At 36.3% G+C, this 20,757-nt stretch overlaps 1 protein-coding gene across 2 annotated transcripts in view; it reads left to right on the plus strand.

Moving 5' to 3' along the window:
- Window positions 1–9,722: 9,722 nt before the first annotated feature.
- Window positions 9,723–20,757, plus strand: part of LOC100891353 (bone morphogenetic protein 7) — a 52,953-nt gene continuing 41,918 nt past the window's right edge. For both annotated transcript variants that reach the window (XR_004064087.1, XM_030985293.1), the window contains exon 1: window positions 9,723–10,909. Coding sequence is in view for 1 of the 2 variants with exons in the window: in XM_030985293.1 (XP_030841153.1) it covers window positions 10,408–10,909 (502 nt within the window). In the remaining variant the exon portion in view is untranslated. The remainder of the gene's footprint in view (window positions 10,910–20,757) is intronic.

A 20,757-nucleotide genomic window follows, 5' to 3' on the forward strand; every position in this document is an offset into this window, starting at 1 on the left:
CATATAGGCTACTATACCTCGGCTTGAGATCAACAGCCCGAAATGTTCATCATCTTTAACATTATTCAGAAAAGACTTCACAATTATTTTCATGTAGATTCAGTAGGATTGGTTGCTTTGAAAAGACTTTTACACGCTGGGTAACGCATTTGACGTGTTTAGTTTTATAGTGTACGTTGGATGCAGTAATACAAACAATGCTGATTTAACAGTGTTAGGTCTTTCACTCTTTGAATGAATGGTAGGCTATATTACACTTGAATATAAGGGGAGTTTGTAACTCCTGCTTCAGGTAGATCCTATAGTCAAACCTGAATAAAAATATAGATGTCTATAGCCTACTCGAGTCTAAACGAGGTTAAAACGAGATCAATATACCCTGTCTGCTGTTACATTTAACGCCACCAACGGTAGAGAAAACCGCTGTTTTGTGGTAGGCCAGAAGCAACAAATGTTGTTGGTCAATGGTGTGATGAATTGCTGTTGATATAACATTTTCAACATTCATGCGAATACATGCATTACAACATGTGTTCCGACAACGTTTGTTATTATATAAAAGTACCAGCGTCCTTTATTTGAACCACAGACACAATGGAAAGTTGTCTTATCGTGGCTCCAAACACAACGTTCAAACAAACAATATTCATTTCTTGGTAATGTCATATAAATAGTGCAATTATAATTAGGACCTTTATTTACTTAATGGCCTTTTAATACGTGAACATGAAAACTATTCTTATTTCAAATAAGCTTTGATGGCGACAATTTCTCAGTTTTTCTCTGGTCATGTAAAGTCTTTTATTCTCATCGAGTAATCAGAAGCATTCAGCTGAACGACTGGTTTATGTAGAACTTACTTTATTTTAAACGGAATTTGGGACATGGAATTAAAGGAAAACAAAGATTAATAGTCTATGACTGAGGCCCCGAACGGCCATATAAATATTGGTGTAAAAATCGTATTTCATTCCGAGCCTTCAATTCATTCAAAGAGTCTAACAGATTGTTAGTCCACATATCGGCAAAAGACGAATAATGAAATTGTCAATTTTTGTTTAAAATTGTTTTGTCTGAAAATAAAGTGCTGTTTTATAAAGCTAGGTACTGCTGGTAAAAAGGAAAGAAAATGCAATTTTTGCAAATTTCCGGACAACCCAGAGATTGAAACTCACCGCCTTTGATTATAATGAGCAGTCGAGTTGAAGGTCGAACCATGAGAAGGATGTCAAGTCTTTGACCCGTTTGAGGATGATGAAATATTGACGAGCTTAATGATCCGAAGAATTACTGAGAGACAAACTTTTCTTAATTAAAGTTGATGATTCATTCGACATTTCCGTATAATGCGCCATCTATTTCGAGGTGCATGAGTTACATCACACCGGCCATGCTGGCTAAGTGTAATAAGTGTGGTCGTCTCGACCTACTTCGAAATCAAAATGTCAACATTATTCTGAAAATCAAGTATGTTTCATTGACCTGATCGATTCTTTATAAAAAAAAACATGTTATGTGAACAGAAAGTTGAATTTTTTAAAATGAATTGTTTAATGGCGATCTTAGAAAGGCTTGTTGACATTGTGAAGATAAGATGACCCCAATATTTGTGTAGGCTATGGGCATCTTTCATTCATTTGTATTTTTTGCTTATAAATGTAGTAAGAACACGATATGTTTTCGAAAATCCACTCTAGGATAATTTCAATACCCTACTGTACACCCCATATAAATCATGTTCGCACATTGCAATAGGCGACGCATAAGGTTATTGAACTTGCTTTAGGATGTTTTTTCGAAAATAGTGGTGATCAAGTTTTAATCATTATTTAATTATTTATGTTATTACTAAAGTGTTACAGTAATGTTGTTGATAACATAACTAATTAATAATTCATGCCAGTTGCATAACACGAATCCCGCTATCGAGGGGCACTAGCAATAATTGGGCACTAGGGGGCGGGGGGGGGGGGAGCTTCTTACAAAGTGGATGAAATGGGAGGATGTGTATCTTTTCTCAACTTTCCTATGCCCTATCTTTCTTACTTCAACTCTTTATTTATTATTTTTCGGTTTCCTCTTTTGGTTTTGTTGTTGCTGCATGAATATAGTTTGAACCCGAATTCTATGACAGAGATAGCTCTGGCTGGAGTTTATGGGAAAATGCGAGTTATGTCAAAACAAATATCGTATAATAACTAACAGGTTAAGAGTAGTGACCCACTATCACGTGTCTTTTTCCCCATTATAATTGGTTCATTTGTTGTAAAACACATCGAACAGGCAGCGTGAAAGCTGATTTTCAAGTTTTCGATTTATAGAAAATGCATAAACAATGTTTTTTTAATGATGAAAAGAACATAGGAAACAAAAACTGCAGAAGAGGGCTTCTCATTTTGACGATGTGCCCCCCTTCAGTCTGCCCCTCCTCCATCTCACTTGAGTGATTGTCGTATTCATGACTATCTCACTTCACACCCGTGCAATCTCTTCAAGACATCTTGTTTCGGGATGGTAAAAATCATTTTCTTAATGATGATCGTTATAGTCGGTGATTAGATTACCCTTTTTATTGTCTTGCTTTTGTTTTCGTCATTTAACTCTACTCAAGCATGACGGGCATTATAGTAAGGACACTTCCCCGGTCTTATGAATGTTAGCAGCATTTATTCAGCGGATCCGGTCACCACCCTTCCTAATAAAAAAAAATAAAAAAGGGGGAGGGGAGTGGGAAATTTTGGGAAAAAAAAGAAAGAAGTGGATGAAATATTTTCGAGATTATTCGAAAACGCACCCAACCCGAGTTTTCGGGAACCTGGCAGGATTTCCGAAATCATATTCCCGCGAGAAGATCATTTTCTTCAAGAAAGTGTTTCTCAGATTCTATCCATTACCAATATTTCTTATCATATGGTCCGAAGGTTAACGAACAATTTAAACAAACAAACAACTTACAAACAAACAAACACAAATATAAGTGGGCTCACGAGTGTATTAAGATATTTTGTATCTCCTCTGCTACAGACGTAAATAATCATATCTGATTGATACACGTCTGTAAAAACCCAATACACACACTATCTCCACTGCTCCATACAATGTTATCTTGTCACAATAGATGGATGAATATTAAAATATTAGACAACTTTAGTGTTGATACCTATGAAATATTGGTAGCAGTGCGGTTATTTTTATTTCTAAACCTCCTACTCATTTACCATAATTTGGTCAAGGTCCATTGCCCATTGAATAAAGAAAAGACCATACACGTCATTCTTGATGACAACGGCGGATTTAGGGGGGGGGGGGGGCAAAACCAACTCCTGTCCCTCATGTAGACCTAAAAATCACTGACAAATATATTAAAACCTCAAGATGTCTGTACTCCCATGTCCAGACCCTGATGTAAAATTCTTGATCCGCCCCTGGTTGATGATGTCATGTCTCTGTTGACTTTCAATGATAGTGGTTGATTATCCTATACTTACATCGTTTTAGTTGATTGGCATCCATTCGCCCATTTCATTGCAAGAATAGGAATATACCACGAGAAACAAACGTTGCCATCAATTAAGGGCGTAGTGTTTTGATATTGTTCCGGGGGTGGATGATAAATTCACAAGTCATTCACCTAGCCTGCAAGTCGTGGGAAAACTTTTTTTTTTAAATCGCCAAGCTATGCCAACTTTACAAAAGAGTTTGTCCTTAAAAAGAGATTTTTGTTTAGCGACCACTTGGGCACGTCCACAAGTGCCAGAAGAAGGGAGGGATGGGGAAGATGTTCGCCCCATTCCATGAAAATGTATGCTATCATTAATAAAACATACAAACAATTATATGTTATGGTGAGTGTACCGACTGTCCAACATTGTGATATAAATATTCTCTCCCCCTCTCTCTCTCCCCCCTCTCTTTCTCTCTCTCTCTCCCTCTCTTTTCTCTCTCTTTCTGTCTGTCCCTCTGTCTCCCTCCCACCTCTCTCTTTTCTGTTGTCTATTCATCTCTTTACGCAGTTGTAGCTCTCTCTTTTTCTACTTGTATCTCGCAAAGAATCTCCCTGTCAGTACTGCGTGAATCCACCTTCATCAAACCGTCATGCCCTTCGCGTGTGATTCACAGAATAACTCAGTCAAACGAAACACCTGTAGGTAAGATATATCATTGTTAAAACCAGACGAATAAATGTATCGAATAAATGGTTCGTAAATGAAAGTATTGATAACATTAGATGTTTGGTAATGAGCCATGACTTCTAATTAGAAGAGTTCGATGAGGCGAGTAATCTAGATCAACCATGAGCTGCCATTGGTACTATTCAAAACTTTTCACAATATTTATCTGGCGGGTTAAAGAACGAGTCAAACGGTTGAATCCACCAAAGCTAACGTCGAAAAAAATACATCGAGAGAGAAAGAGAGAGAGAGAGAGAGAGAAAGAGGGGAGAGAGACAGAAAGAGAGAGAGAGAGAGAGAAAGAGGAGAGAGAAAGAAAGAGGAGAAAGAGCAAACAAGCAAGCAAACAGGCAAGCAAGCAAAGAAACAAAAAGCAAAGAAACAAACAAAAAGCAAAGAAACAAACAAAAATGACATGCTTATTAAAACATAAAGAAATGGTTGGATTAACTCCCATATTTAATACATATTCACAAGAGCCAATAATGTCCACACATATTCACTTTGCGAACTTTGTAACATTTGAAAAGAACAGGGTCTTCATAGTTTGGTTTGGCTTTCTTTTGACCCCCCCCCCATATTTAGGTGGGGGGGGGGCACGCCATAGAGGGTTAAACTTACATGTGTGCTTTTTCTGCTTTTATAGTACATATAAAACTCATGTTTCGTGCTAAAAGGACGTATCAGCTATCAAATGCAAGGAATGCAACGTTTAAAACCCCATTGACATGATGAACGTTAGGCCTAAAAATAATAATGTTGTAATGCCCTTTTGGAGCCAAAACATGGGTCGGTCGGATGTTTAAAAAAAAAAACACTTTTCTTCTTTTTTCTCCCTCTTTGGGCTGATATTTCTCAGTTTTGAATGCTTTAATATTTTTTTTCTCTTGAAAAAAAAACACTTAAAAAGTCGACCTTAGATTTCAAGATTTTGGGATCGGTCGCAAAGGGCAATTCAACATCCTTTTTTAGGCCTTACATGGTAACATCTATATTTTATATTTAAGCTTATTGCAGGCATGTCGTGAATATATTTTGTTTGATGCGCTGTAGAAACTGTTTTAATCGTCAATGTCTGTATGAACCGAAAACGCCGAAATACAATGAAAGCACCATCTAAATATAGAAAAACAAACAGTGACAAAACAAGTACACAACTGAAAAAACCCATTAAAAATGATTTATCCTTTAATTCTGAGAAGAACTCACCCTATATGAAAAGGAAATTAAAACAACATTTGGAGTCGTGTTTACTGTACAGTTAAACCAGCGCATTGACCCAGAAAGAATATGAAATCCTAATGTGTCGTGGTGTGTGTACATCCTTGAGGTCACGTCGATCACATTATAACATGTTGATCTATATTACTGAGTAATACGCTTATAGTGTAGCAGGAAAGAAAAGATTTCATTATTCTAAGCTTAAATGATTATAATACTTTATTACTTCGCTTACAGTTACTTTGACAGCATTATACTCTCCCTCCACCCCTACAAAATGTTAGACATGTTAGGCGTGTGATGCGGTAGGAAGCGAAAGTTAAAGTAGTTTGTGAGCGTCTGTATTAAAAATGACGCATGCCTGGAATGCTTCCCAGGGAGTGGAGAGTGTGCATACATTGTGTGCGGGTAAGCCTGAATCCGATGATCGGGGTTATAATATATTTGTATAAAGCGCTTATAGAGTCATCGTTGATGTATTAAGCGCTATATATAAGCGGAATATTAGTATTGCAGATGGATTCAAAGTGATCATGTATTCAGTTATATGTAGTATTTGTAAATCATGAAATTCCTCCTTCTCTCTCAACAAGACGTGAAATCATCAATATCGAATCAAGGTTGGGACGGGGGGGGGGGCACGTTCCCTTGGCATACCCAAGTGAGGTGTATAGCAAATACAGACTAAGTAAAAAAATAACCCACCAAAGACGGCTGAAAAGGTGACAACCTTAGATCCCCCTTGTGTTTTTCCTTGTCTGGTAATTCTGAAGTGAAAAGATAACCCCACAATACTTGTCATAATATTTTCTTATTCGTACACACCCCTTCTTATACCAATTCCCATGATTACCTTGACTACGGTTAGTGTACTTTCTAATAGGTTATGTCGAATTGATGATTCAACAAAATACTCTGGTAAAAACGAATTGGAACCATTTATATGGTTAGGAATCCATGTTCTCCTTTTATGTCATTCTCCATGGAACAGACCTACAAACATTGTAATTGTACAACAAAAAAAAACCCACCAGGGCCTCGTCTTGTAAAGCGTTGCGATTGATCCGAATCAATCGCAAGTCCTCCAATCAATCGCAAGTTTACAGTCTCTTATCTCTTATGTACATACTTAGGTGCGATTGGTATCAAATACAAATACATTTTTGATTAATGGCAACTGTTTATAACACAGGGCCCAGGAGTAATAAATCATGCAGTGTAAAGGAGGGATATGTACAATTGTGTCTGAGAGAAACATTAAGACTACTTAGGAATTAAGTGAGAACATTTATTTTGCGAAAAGAAACTTTTCTTTCACCAAGGCATTAACATTACAAGATACAGATAAGCCTTTTTTCAATTTCAAAGAATGGTCTACATGGTATAATGCTGTCTAAGATTGAAATGTATTCATCCCATTAATAACACATATGTCCAACCAAACAACTGAATAGCCTCACGGTGATTTATGTGTCACATATTTTTGTGATTAGGATTCTCAGTTTCAATTTATTCTATTTCAGATGAAGCATAGATAGTGACATCGCTACATATTCTTAAGATTGAGAGAGAAAGAGGAAGAGGAAAAAGTCATTTCTTTACCTCTTTTCTTGCTTAATACCATTCTTTAGGGATCAATACTGTTTCCTTTTGTAAATCTTTGCCAATCTCTATTCGGATAACGCCATTAATCCAAATTAACAGATTAGCGTCTATTGGACTAGAATCGCAAAAGCCCCGTTTTAGCGGCATTCTCTGAGCTAAATCACGTCATGAAAGGAGACTGATCTCCCAATTTAAAACGAAGACGGTTCGGATGAAACCTATCAAGATGAGTACTCTATTGATCGTATCTTCATTGCATGGATAGAGAGGGGCGACATAGCGGCACACACTTGTTGAATACATCTTGTATTGTCCGAGATCGTTTCAACTCGACCGGGCGCCTTATAGTGAAGAGTCACTCTGGCCGCGTATTGTGTCTCACTTACTCTTCAACACAATACCCGTTGTTTAACACAAGTATTCTAATAGACTCCCCCTTTTCTGGACTCTTTTGATTTATTAAAGCTAGAGTTTATTTCCCTTGAGATTGTTTGGGGTCTTAACAAGATCATAACACACACGGAGAATGACCTCTTTATTAACTCGTGGTAATGAAGTAGGACCAAATTAACGGATTTTCGAACGTTTTACGCCTATTGTACTCTTCAGATAGCCTTCATAACTGATACCTAACGTATGACTCACAGACTTATATGAATTGTAAAATCTGAGAAAAAAAGACAAATTTGTAAGCTTTCGTTCCCTGGTCATCATGGTCACAGTCAGTTAGAATATACAGATACAATAAAAAACAACGTGCTTCGATCTATCTAAAAGTCATTGACAAACGACACATGGGGTTTTATTCATAATTGAATAGAACGATACCATAGAAATACACAAACCGCATTTCATAAAAACGATATTTCAAAGCCCATAAGCTGTACAAATTGATATTATAGATTCTACTTTATTTTACACTCTTTACCATATGCATGTACAGGGAAATCATAATTCTAATCGGTTGTGAATGAAAGAATCATTTATATCAAATCTAACAAACTATTCCAGTATATAGATTGAACTAATAACTGTTATCCAAACGTTTATATCTCCCAAAGAGTTCCTATCAAACATTCGATGATATAATATTGATGACATGCTCGATCAAATGACTTGAAACCAGTCGAATTGATTTAAACATGATAAGGAACTTTAAGGTGGATTAGCATCAACTGAATTGAAATCGCTCTAGAACAGAAGACAATTATTAAAAGCCATTGAGTCCATTTGTCACTACTACGACGAGATACAAAGAGATACTGCACATGGCAGGGCGTAAACAAATCGCACTAATAGGAAAAGTCAAATACTTTGGTCATGTTAAAATGCACCAAAGCCTCTTAAAAGATATGTTGGAGGGAAGAGTAAAAGGAACTAGATCGAGAGGGAAGCCCAGAATCAACTGGTAAGAGAATGTCTAGGACTGGAGTGGACTAAAAGTGCAAGAGTGCACCAGAATGGCAGAAGATAGAGTGAAATGGAGAGATGTTGCAATCAACCTCCGAACCGGGAGAAGATACTTAGATACTTAGACAACGCATCTTTTTCTTTGTTTTGTGTAGGCTCAAGCGTAAAACAAAACAAACAAACCACACACACACACATACGCACACGCACACACACACACACACACACACACACAAAATAAATAAATAATAATAATAATAATACAATTAAAAAATCAAATAAATTTAAAGGCGACAACAACCTTCTGAGGGAAAAAATGAAATGATGACTTTAATTATCACTGAAATATGTAAATACCAATAAAAAAACACAAATAGTTTATATAGCCTATATATATATTACATGGAACAAAGAATTATGAAATGTGTGTGTGTGTATGTTTGTGTGTAAGTGGGCGTGTGTTAATAAATGGATATACATTAAATTTGGCATTTTGTTCTTTCCAAAAATCTTTCCCCCATACCTTTCTCTTTTGTTAGCCTAACATAAATAGGATTGATAAATTATTGATTGAGACACCATCTAATACGCCAGTGTACAAAACAAAACAACAACGACAAATATCATAGATTTATTTGTATATTTCCATCATGCACATAATTATTATATGTATCTGAAGTGAATAGCTGGATAGCCTTTTAACAAAGAAAAATCAGAAGCAGAAATCAGAACTCTCCCGACTATTGCCACGGTAACGATAGATCCAGTTAATAACTAAATTATTCATACCCTAACATGCCCTAACCAAGTTTTACAAGTTGTTAAGAGTGTGCGAACAGTTGATATGTCCCAATTTAAGTTTCTTGAGAATGTGACATATTAAAGCTTACATCTAAAAGTGTTCAACAAAGGCTCTAATTCAACCAGTCCACCTTTCATTCTTGAGTCACAAAAAACAACCCAAAGAAAACATTAAATTTACAAGGTATTGGTTTAGGAGTTAACTGTAAATGGCCACCATAACGATCATCAGTAGACGAAAGGCGCATTCGCTAAATATATAGATATAGAATATTCCGCTAACCTATCCTATCTGGGTTTCCACCCCACACCCCTTCCTCACACCCCTTCCTCTCCCCCTCTCCCCATCTCACCCCACACACTATCGCCCTCATTCTCTCTCTATCTCTCTCTCTCTCTTTCTCCCTCTTTCATTCTCCCTCCCTCTCCCTCCCTCTCGCTCTCTCTGTCATATCTGGCTCTTCAATTTAGAGGTTACATCGGGGCTAGTATGCCTATTTGGGACTGATTGATGGTTGTGTTTGATGCGAGCCTACCAACCCCAATGAATACCCGTGCGCTAAATAGATACGTCAAGCTTGCCTTCTCGACACAAGACCGTTCAGTCTCGCTCAGTCATGGATGGCCAGAGCCCCACTCGCGAAACCATTATTCGTCCAGATACAGTAACAGATGTAGCGACACAGAGAGACAGAAAAAGCGAATAAAACAAGAAAAGAAAGAGAAGGATCGTTGAGGCACAACGAGGGAGAGAGAAAGAGAGAGAGAGAGAGAGAGAGAGAGAGAGAGAAATAGAGAGAAATAGAGAGAGAGAGAGAGAGAGAGAGAGAGAGCCTCTAAAACCTTTGCGCCCGATTGCCTTTCGTACGAGTTTGTAAAGCTCATTTAAAGCTGAGTTTACGCATTGATATAGACCAATACCGGGGACCTGTACTGCATTTCTCGGCTTCCTTTTCTAATTTTTGTCTCCATTTTCCCAGCCCTGTTTCATTTCCATCGCATCTCAGCAGGATGACTGGTTGGACAATCGAACATTTCTTCCTCATCACTTTTCTCCAATAGCATCGTCGATTCCAAGCTTTTAGATGAGCAAACATCAATACGACAACTCGCCAGTGTAGTCCGGTCGTCGTCGTTTTAGCTCGCTGATATCATCGACCAGGGAGATATTTTTCTTCTTGTTGCTGTCGTTGTTGACATGATGATGCCCAATTTTGCCCTAGCTACAATACGGATTTCTTTTATTCTTGTTATTTTATCACGGGTTACATGTTCTCCTCTCGACGCCACGGAACATTATGGGAAGAGGCGGCGAGGCGGGTCGGCGTCACGCCGAACACCAGGCGGCTTACGATCCGAGCAAGAGGCACCACCATGGCATGAAAACGATTCACCCTACGGAAACAACGACCAAAAATCGAACGATGTCGATGATGACGAGCAAGAGGATGAAGAGGACGACTATTCGGATTATTCAAACCCTAAAGTTGAAGGGGACGCCGAGAGGAGGTTACTGACATCATTTGGCCTCTCTGCACTGCCGAAGCTTGATAAAAAGGCCGTGAAAGAAGCACCTTCTTTTATGTTGGATCTCTATGAAAAGTTACAAGGTTCGCAAAATGATAAAACCTCGGAGGATTTTAATCACGATGATGATACAGCCCCAGCAGCAAATACAGTCAGAAGTTATTCAGAGAAAGGTGAGTTTAAAAATTGTATTTCCACTTTTTAAATATAAACGATTAAGTCATTGGTATATGTAAAAACAATCAACTAGAAAGGAAAAACACACATCAAAAGGGGAATATATTGTGTAATCTGTAATCTGTCACCTTTGCAATTAGCGTTATGGATAGTCTTACAATTTCCGTGGAATTCATGACATCTCAAATGCTGATAAGCATTACGTGTCATAAAGACTACCAATCGTCTTAAAAGTATCGTTCAGTGTCGATAATTCAACTAGTTTGTATTTCATCAATTTGATAATGTATTGAGAATGTTTTCAAGGCAAAGAGGGTTTGCATCGAATGGTATTGGAACCAACTCTAACTTGCAAGGCGCCACAGGCCAGTCCGGTGCCGCCACAGTCAAATTAAGCTAACATGCTGGCGCGTAGAACTCGGACAATCACAAGTAGGCCTCATTAATGTCCAGTCACATGTCGAAATAGTAATTAAACGAACATTGCCTTGGGCTGATCATATGAATAAGTTCTAGGCTTGCTATTCTAATAACATGAATATAAATTGACTTAAAGTAACGGTGTTCAGTTTGGTAAGTAGCGCAAAATGCCAGACTCCTTATAAAAATAAATATATATATATCACAATATTTTGAACGTGAATTTGTGAGGAATGAAGAAGTAATGAAGCTCAAATTATTATTCCACTAGTTACTCTCAATATAATCTAAACTATTAAAGGTAGTTTTAACGTTATGACATGGTTATGAAAATGCCATATTTTTTTTTTTAATGTAAGAAAAGGATATCACTGGAAGTTTTAGGGATAAAATGGTAAATGTTTTGTTTAGAAACTTCAATATCGATTTTCAAAAAGAATGAAACAAAGAAAATTATATTTGTAATGTGTCATGGATAACTATGGGTTATTATATACAACAGGGTAAAAAAAGAAGTAATTTCAAAGGAATGCCTTGAAACTATCACCATACGTAAAAATCTCGCTTCCCAGAAAATGTTATCCTTGACAAAAAAGTACGTTTCAGAATAAGCTAATGGTGCCTTTAATCCTACGCGAGAGAAACGTGATTCAGACACGAAGAAATATGTTGTTTTGCAAGGTACTACTACTACTAGCACATGGTAGTACTTCTTGCATTACACATGTAGCAAAAAGGCATTTGATGTTAAAAAAAAGCCTTTATTACGTGTTTTCCGTACATTATATAGATTTGCAATGTGTTTTCCATATTTTTACCATTTTGATTCTACTTTTTAATTTTGTGTTGCTTTTCGTTTTTAATTACTTGTAACAATGTGCTGATGTTCGGGATCTTTATATAATACAACTGTTAACCTCCAGTTTAAACACATTTACGGCGTCTTCTGGAAGAATCCTACCAAGTATCAAGTAATTGGAAACTCTTTTCTATATAACATCAACTAAACATAAACAAAAAATAATATAAAATATGATGACATGTGTAGGGCGAAGTTGATAATCATAAAAATCAAACCAATTTAAAATAAATATTTAAAAATAGTGTAAAAAAGATGAATGTTATATCGAAATGCATGAATACCATACACCACTATTTAGAATTGTAATAGTAAAGTCCTTATAGGTAGTTTTCTTGACTGACATGACACCTAGATTGAGAACAAACCCCATTGTGAGATCAGTGTCTTGCTTGATATCCACACCTTGAATCGAAGATTGCGAAAATTAATTATTGAAACGAAAAACGTACAAAAAGCCGGTTAGATGGGGCGGGAGGAAACAACCAAGGTTTCTTTGTGAACTCAGAGCAGCTTGGAACAGGGATGATTAACTGTGTAAGGTAATGGGGTGAGGAGGAAATTAATTATTCATGACATCCCATGGGACTGCATCCATTCATACTCCATCCTCCTACATTCAAATCGGAGCCGGAGAATGAGGTAACCGTCCCGAACATGCATCTCATCATTTTCATAATCATAGCCAGGCATGCGGGAATTTCCTCTCTCAGGATACCTGCATTCATAAACCAATAATTGTACCCATATTGTTTGTTTACATCAATTTGGGCATTTTCAGAACGGCTGGTTGAAAATATATCAAGAACCTACTCTTTCCTTTCATTTCCTTCTCTTATCGAGGCACCTACTGTATATGAACTACCAACGTAAATGAATGAATGACAATCAAATCGATTAAACAATTTCCAGGAAGAGATCAAAACGCCATTAATTATTCAAAATATATATTTCAATGAATTCCATTTTGTTTTCGATTGTTAGATACATTCCTCATTGATCTCTGTAGATAAGAAATGTAATAACACCAGTCAATTAATTTGAATTCGAAACAAAGCATCGTGCTTTTCAATCACCAATTTGAACAAAGGGATGCCTTTTTATCAACTAAAACATAATTTATCCTTGACATGCATTGAACATTGTATTTTTACATCACTAATTAACCATGCACCATTTGCAAGGGAATAGCGCAGTCTTTAAAAATATATTTTTGTATTGTAAAAATTAAGTCTTTAATTAAGATTAATTTCATTTAATTTGTATCCGATTTATGGGGAATAACCAATTTTCACTAAGACCAGACTGTACTTTTCATACTGTCAATCAAAAAGTGTGATCGATTTACAAGAAATTGATCAATAGTATACTTTTCCCTAACTTTGGAGTCGGTCAAAATGTCTCTGGATAATTGTCCACATCTGTTTTTTAGTTGTGCCATTTAGTGCTGCCTATAACGATTAATGACGTCTAAATTATATTTACAATCAGTTATGGAAAAGAATTTGTATTTTTCACTCTTCTGTCAGTTAGTATATAGCTATTTTAACGCAAATTCACAGTACAGGTTTCCGTCCAGTTGACATTTATTTGGGTCATAAATCTCAATACCAATTTTGAAGCATTTTCTCTACTTTCTTTGTCGTGTGTACATTTTAGATGTAGATCTAGATTTAGAAATGCACAACACTTATTCGTAGAAAATATGATTTGAAGTGGTATGATAAGTATGCCGATCATGCTTATATTCCTGCAGTACAAATACCCACTATGAAGTGGATGTGCAGTAACATACATGCCGGTCAATTAATCAAATCTTCACTGGAAAATTAGGGATTTTTGGCAGGGCAACATGAATACATTTACAACTTTGTTGGAATTAGAATCTATTGTGGAGAATTGGAAAGATGGGGGTGTAAAGTCCGTATGTTGAGACGTAATGAATCATTAATGCTTGATGGTTGAAATTCAGTTTGATTTATCTCTGCCTCTGGTCGGGTAATTCACAGGAAACCAAGAGGAATGTGAGATCAATATTCAAGAAAGTGCATTATTTGACATCAGTTATAGAAGGAGGGAAATTTATCAACAGTCAACTTAGTCAATGATACTACATTGCTACCTTTGTTGATACAACTCATATCAATCTTTCTGTAATTCCACCTCTGTCACTGTCTACTGCTTTACCATTTTTGTATATCTATCTACTCCTTAGCATCTGAGCTGTTTAAATTATATAGTCACCGCTCCTATAGTACGTCCCATTTAAAATTAATTGTATAATTTCAATTATGTTTCTAACTGCATAGATTCAGACTATCCCATACTCATGACGTATGCAACTAATAATGTCTATCAACCCATCATATTCATTTTACATACACTTTCATAGCTGCATTACAATCTATTCTTAGGCAGATAATACGAGGCATTGTCCGAGGGCTTTGTTGATAATAAAATCAGTAGCACAGTTGTTATTGCTACTTAGGCGTCAATGCTCACTTTAAGCCGATGCTTAAAGCCATCATGGTGTGCAGTGCATATCAATAAGTTGATGCCAATGCAAAAAGTAGGCTAGTTAGTGGTACTAGACTGAACTCTGTTTCCACTTGATTTGTGTACAATTCATCAAGCATGCGTCTGTTTTCCTCTTTTCTTTGGAGCTCCAATCTGTCACAGATCATTGCTGAAAACAAATATTATTTGAGGAAAACAACACAAATGCTAAATCAGGTATGATGTATAGAGTATACCATTCAATGAAAAACCCTGAGTGGTTGACACTCAAAGTGTGTGAAACACGCCTCTTAGTGTACAGGATTGTCAAACAAAAGAAAATTGGCCCAATTATATATAATTAGACAAAGTAGATCTTATGTATGCAACCTCTGCGTGAATATGTTTTGTCCCTCTTTTGCTGAACGATTAGGTGAGAGAAACCCAGAAAGGCACTTTACCTCACATTTGGCAGCTATGTTAGATGCCACTCGTATTTCTTTCGTCAACATAATGTAATTTTCCCGAAATGAGCTTCAAACAAGACAAATAATGAGTATTGGTTATCCTTTTGAAAAATGCACATTGATTTTGATGAAATGGGAAAGTGATACATTTGAGACTCAGTTGAGCCAGAATGAAATTAATATCAGGAATAGCTATGGGACAACCCTAGAAATATAGTAGTTTTGCCTATTATCGATAACTGCATATACATTTCGTTTAAAAACCATCTTATTTTCCCCCCAAAATTGTCTGGTCATATTGATTTGTCTAGGACTAGATTAAAGGTTTTGATAATCGATCAGGGCTTTTCTTAGAGATATTATATCATCAGCGTTGTTACCACGTAGTATAAGTTTTAATTTTAAAACTCTGAGAAAAGATGACATGATAAAGTATATTCATGTCATTAAAATACATTAAATGTTTTACACTTGATAAAAACACCTTATTTACAAATTGATATGTTATAAGTCACCAGCGATCATTTAAAGTTATAATCGTACACGTACACGCACACATACACATTTTCTTGAGAATAGAAAATTATCGATGTAAGCTTATAAACTCATTAAATACAGGTGTACACAATATTCTTTGTCATCATATTTTTCCTTTATATTAGCTTCAAGATATATTGAGAATTCATATTACCGTGGTGAAGATGGTTGTAAGAAAATACTTAAACTGTTTACTCGAGACTTAATATAACACGAGGTCACAATGATGTCACTACTTTGCTCAAAATATGAACACTTACCTCTATCTCAAAACGTACCATTAGTGGTTGCAGTTCATTTTTTTCATCCCGACATGATTCCTTTAAGCGGTTTGATAACAAAGCAAGCTATTACGTAGGAATAGAAGTAAAACAATAATTAGAGTGCTATTTAGGGGTAATTTAAGAGTTGATTAAGTTGGCGGTAAGATGGGGTAAACAATCCTACTCTCAGCCAAGCAAGCTTCGTTCCCTCATGCTCATACAGAGGTCATTGATTTTGAACAGCTTCAAGAGAATGAGACGAAATAGAAAAATAGAGTCTAAATCCCCCGACCTTTTGTTAAATTTCGCTTGGGGCAAGTTTATCACACGATATGAGCGACACAAATAGAGGCATTCCGTATATTGAAATTGTATCAATGATCTGACTGGGAGAGACATGCAAAGAAAAGAAGCAGAATTGTGAAAAATGTATTTATCAGCCATTGATCTTTCACACAGAGTGTGGATAAATATTTGCGTGGTAAGCTTGTACATATAGCCAAGAAACAACACTTTATGAGGTTTATTTTGTGAGAAAGATGCATTCCTCGCCTGAATCATGGCTTTGCCCCGTTTTTATTTGGTCTGTAGATTTGAGCGTGATCTATCCGCAATTGATCATTAAGAAACCGTTCAGTCTGAATAGATACGCCACAAAACAGAAGATAAAAGAGCCTGACATACTTTTTTCTCTCAAAAATTCTCTAAATTCCACTTTTTACCGCGATTATACAACGAATACATCATAATCTACAACGAATACATCATAATTCATAACTATTTAGTGAACTGTAGTCACCTTCAAACACAACTTCAGAGAAATACGGTGGATTTCACCGAGAGTCGACAATGTTTGACTGAATTACCGTGAACTGCTGTTGAACTCCAATCGATAATTGCCTTATCATTTATTCATTAATAGTCATACATTCAAAGCACTTGCATGACGTTTAGCCGATCAGCTATAAAGCATTTGCAATCTACATACATACGAAACTAATTAAGATCTACAGGCCACATGTCTCGACCGTAAATCGAGTTTATTTAAAAAATATACTAAATTGGAAATACTGGAAAAGGATCAAGAAAATTTATGACAAATTCGACAATTTCTTAAGTAAGTATAATGTTTATAAGATTGACAAAAAAGACTTTAAAAGGGTATTACAGTTATGTCAGCACAATGAAAGATGATTAGAATACGCAATTTTAATGATTTTTGAGAATCAACAGTTTTAAATGGTTAAATTGGAATGCACGTAACAAAACGAACATTTTTCAATTTGATCGGGAAGATGTTTTGACATTAAAATATCCAATACAAAATGATTCTCTAACGCGTATTCAATTTTGTTTTATCCGCCCGGGTTTTTAATAATTTATAAACTTTTTATTCGATATGTTAATTCGATTTTGTCATATTTATGGTTATCTAGCAATACAGATAGTTACACGAAATAATTGAGATTGTGGCAAATTGTTTATAAGAGATAGGGCAAAGAAAGATATCAGAAAAGGGACATTAAAGCAGTTTAAATGGAACGCAACGGTGGAGACGGATTTGGGAGATGTAGAATATAGGATGTCGTATGAAATAGAGAGCGTCATAACAACTAATATATTGTTTCTGGAGGACAGAACAGATAACCATGGTGATAAACACAGACTAGTAATGATAACAGGATTGTGAAGAAAGAATCCTATACTATCACACACAAGTGAAGGCGAGTAATCCCAATGGCATTGTTAAGTGCTACAACGTGTCTTCCGAAGACTACAAACTTTTTTCTTTTTTTTTTGGTTTCCTTAGGTCACGACACAGAAATGTAGACGGAGAAATCGAAAGAGAAAGGGAGAGAGAGAGAGAGAGAGAAAGGGGGAGAAAGTGTGTGTGCGTGCGTTTGTGTGTGTTGTATGAAATGAGAGAGAAAGATAGAGAGAAAGAGATATATATATAGAAAAGGTAAACAAAAAGAGAATTAAGGGGCAGAGAGAGAGAGAGAGAGAGAGAAGAGTGAGGCGGTAAAGGAAGAAAAGGGTCGTGGAAAGAGAAAGTTAAGAAAACAGAATTAACGGAAAGTTATGATGAGAAGGCAAAACAAAATTTCGTTTTTTCCCCCTTCCATTGCCGTTCCTTGTTGAACAAGCAGACCATGAATCCCTAAGCGTCTAATCCAAGAAACCCAATCCAGGATTCTATGAAAATATTTTACTCTTTGTAATTGACCCTAAACCTGTCTTAACCTTCTCCTCACCCCTTTTCTTCCTCTCCTCTCTTCCATGTCTCACTGTCTCTGTCTACCTCTCCTTTATTCCCCTTCCCCCTGTTATCCCTTACCCTCTTGCTCTATATTTCTCTCCATCTTTCCTTCACTTTAGCTGCACCTCTCTCAAAATATATACACAATCCTCTGCTTAATCGCCCTCCATCGTCCCTCCCCGCTTTCATGCCATTCATATCTTTCTTCCCCTTAGTATCTCCATCTCGCTCTCTCCACTACCCCATTTCCCCTTCATCTCTCTCCTCCTCCAGTTCTATAATTTTCCCGCTTTACATCCTTTTGTTTCCAAAGGAAGAGCCGTGTCTCCGGCTCCCTGTCATCAAGTGTATTTAAAGCGGTTCTGGATATGTTTAACACGGTTAATGTATTTCTAGAGCCGTCATTCATCAGGGCGCCTTAAAGCACTATGATCTTGTCACCACCGAGTATACACAATTGGCAAAAGATGAGAGGGAAAAGAAAAAAAAAGAAGCGTGTTGATGCTGGGATGCGAATTGTGGGTCAAAAATCGTATCGAAATCAACCGACTTGTCGAGTTTCAACGAATGTGGGTACGAAATTTTCACGTTCGCATTCAAGCTATCATAACAAGTCATGTACATGTATATGTATGCAGGGTGATGTGTTTAAGAAATAAAACAACCATCTTAAATAGAAAATTAGATATAAGGAAAATCAATGAAAGAAAGGAAATGAAGCTATCATGGAGGAAGTAAAACTTGAGAGCAGGAAGGAGAATGAGAAGGAAAGTGGAAGAGAAGGAAAAAGAAGAAAAGTGTATGTTTTAAAAAAGTTAGAAATAAATTAATTGCGAGGATTTTTCGGGTCACCATTATTATAAAGACAAAGTAAAAATCAGGGTGTGTCTGCATATCACCCACTTCACTTTGTTTCTCCTTGTCTATCTCTGTCTATCTCTCCCCTTTCTCATTATGTGCCTGCTTGTATAATATATTTTGACGGTTTTCTTCTCTCGTCTGTATATTTCCCCATTATTCATGCAGCTCATTCAATAAGACAGTATTATATTTTCTTCACCAGTTCAAAGCGTGTAAAAAAAACATTTGAAATGCCATTATGTGGGCATTTCGAAAATAAGCACACCTGTTCATTTCATTTCAACAGGATTAATTGCATAAAAAGATGAGATTTTGAAATAGTACGACAAAAATATTTTAGAAGCAAAATATGCTTCATGACATGTCATGGGAGTATACTGCTTAAAAAAATAGGGATTCTAATGTAAAAAAAACTGCGTATGTGAATTATTAGAGATTAAAGTTGAACATTCTGACAGATTGATTTGGTTATTGAAATACAACTCTTCCCCCCTTTCCCATCATCATTTATACAAGGATTTGTCGAAGAGAGTGAAACCTGTTCATAGCATCGTTAATGTGTGTCTTTTCTTATCCTTTTCCATTTGAAAAGGATTGATTTCCTTCTGTCTCTTTCTCCGTTTTTACGCTTACCTCGAATCTGTTATGAAAAGGAGACCTTATTATACAGTTGTACATGCGATTTGGGCAAAGAATATATCACTCTGTAGATCAGTCTCATCCAGATAATAGATGATGGTGGGGGGAGGGGGTATAGGATGTCCCAAGAAATGCTTGGCCCCTTCCTTGAATAATATTTCGTTCCGACTAGCGATTGGTTTACTTTTTGGAGGTTATTTCAAATTATATTTTTGAGCTCTAACTATAATGTCTAAGAAGCACCTTTTCGTTCATCATCTAAATCGTAAATCAAGATGGAAAATTCCATTCTTATTAGGTATATTTATTTCGAGAAATGTAGAGTTTGTAGAAAAGTGTTGATTGTACAAAAAGGATGATAGGATATGGACAAAAATTATATGAGAATTGAAAAAGTCGTAGAGCAGTGGATTTACATAGTCGAAAATGTGATATACGCATGATAAAGTAGGAAAGAGGCTCCGTTTTCTTTGGACGTTGTGTAGATGCTTCCAGCGCGGGAATTCTACATGTGGTGTTTTCATGTGTTGAGATGCATTGTAGTCTTGTGGAAGGATCTTATGTCCTGAAACGATAGCCTCTACCCTAGAGCTTCATGTGACTAGTGTGACAAAATGAGCTGAATGTGACCAATAGACATATCAGAACCTCGCAACTATCAACATCATTAATGAGAAGGAATTTCAGTGAGTATACCTCCCTCTTTCTTTTCCAGTTCCTAGTAGATTCATGGATATGAGGAGAGAGAAAAGAGTCTGTTGTCTAAACACAAGAATCCAGAGCGTAATGATGATAGTTCAAAATACTATGTTTCTTGTATTTGTCGTGTATCTTATTCTCTTATCTGTATCTCTTTCTCCATTCTTCATTTTCTTTTCTTGTCTTTTCACTTTCTTTTATTTTTTCTTCTTCTTTTTCGTTTTCTTCACCCTCCTTTTCTTCTTCTTTTCCAGAGTTATCATCTTTCTCTGCTTTTCTCCTCCTTAATTCCTTCTCCACCATCTCTGGGTATAAACATTATTTGGGCCGTGCACTTTAAATC

Source organism: Strongylocentrotus purpuratus, unplaced genomic scaffold, assembly GCF_000002235.5.
Source record: "Strongylocentrotus purpuratus isolate Spur 01 unplaced genomic scaffold, Spur_5.0 spur5_scaffold_15, whole genome shotgun sequence".
Classification (NCBI taxonomy): Eukaryota; Metazoa; Echinodermata; class Echinoidea; order Camarodonta; family Strongylocentrotidae; genus Strongylocentrotus; species Strongylocentrotus purpuratus.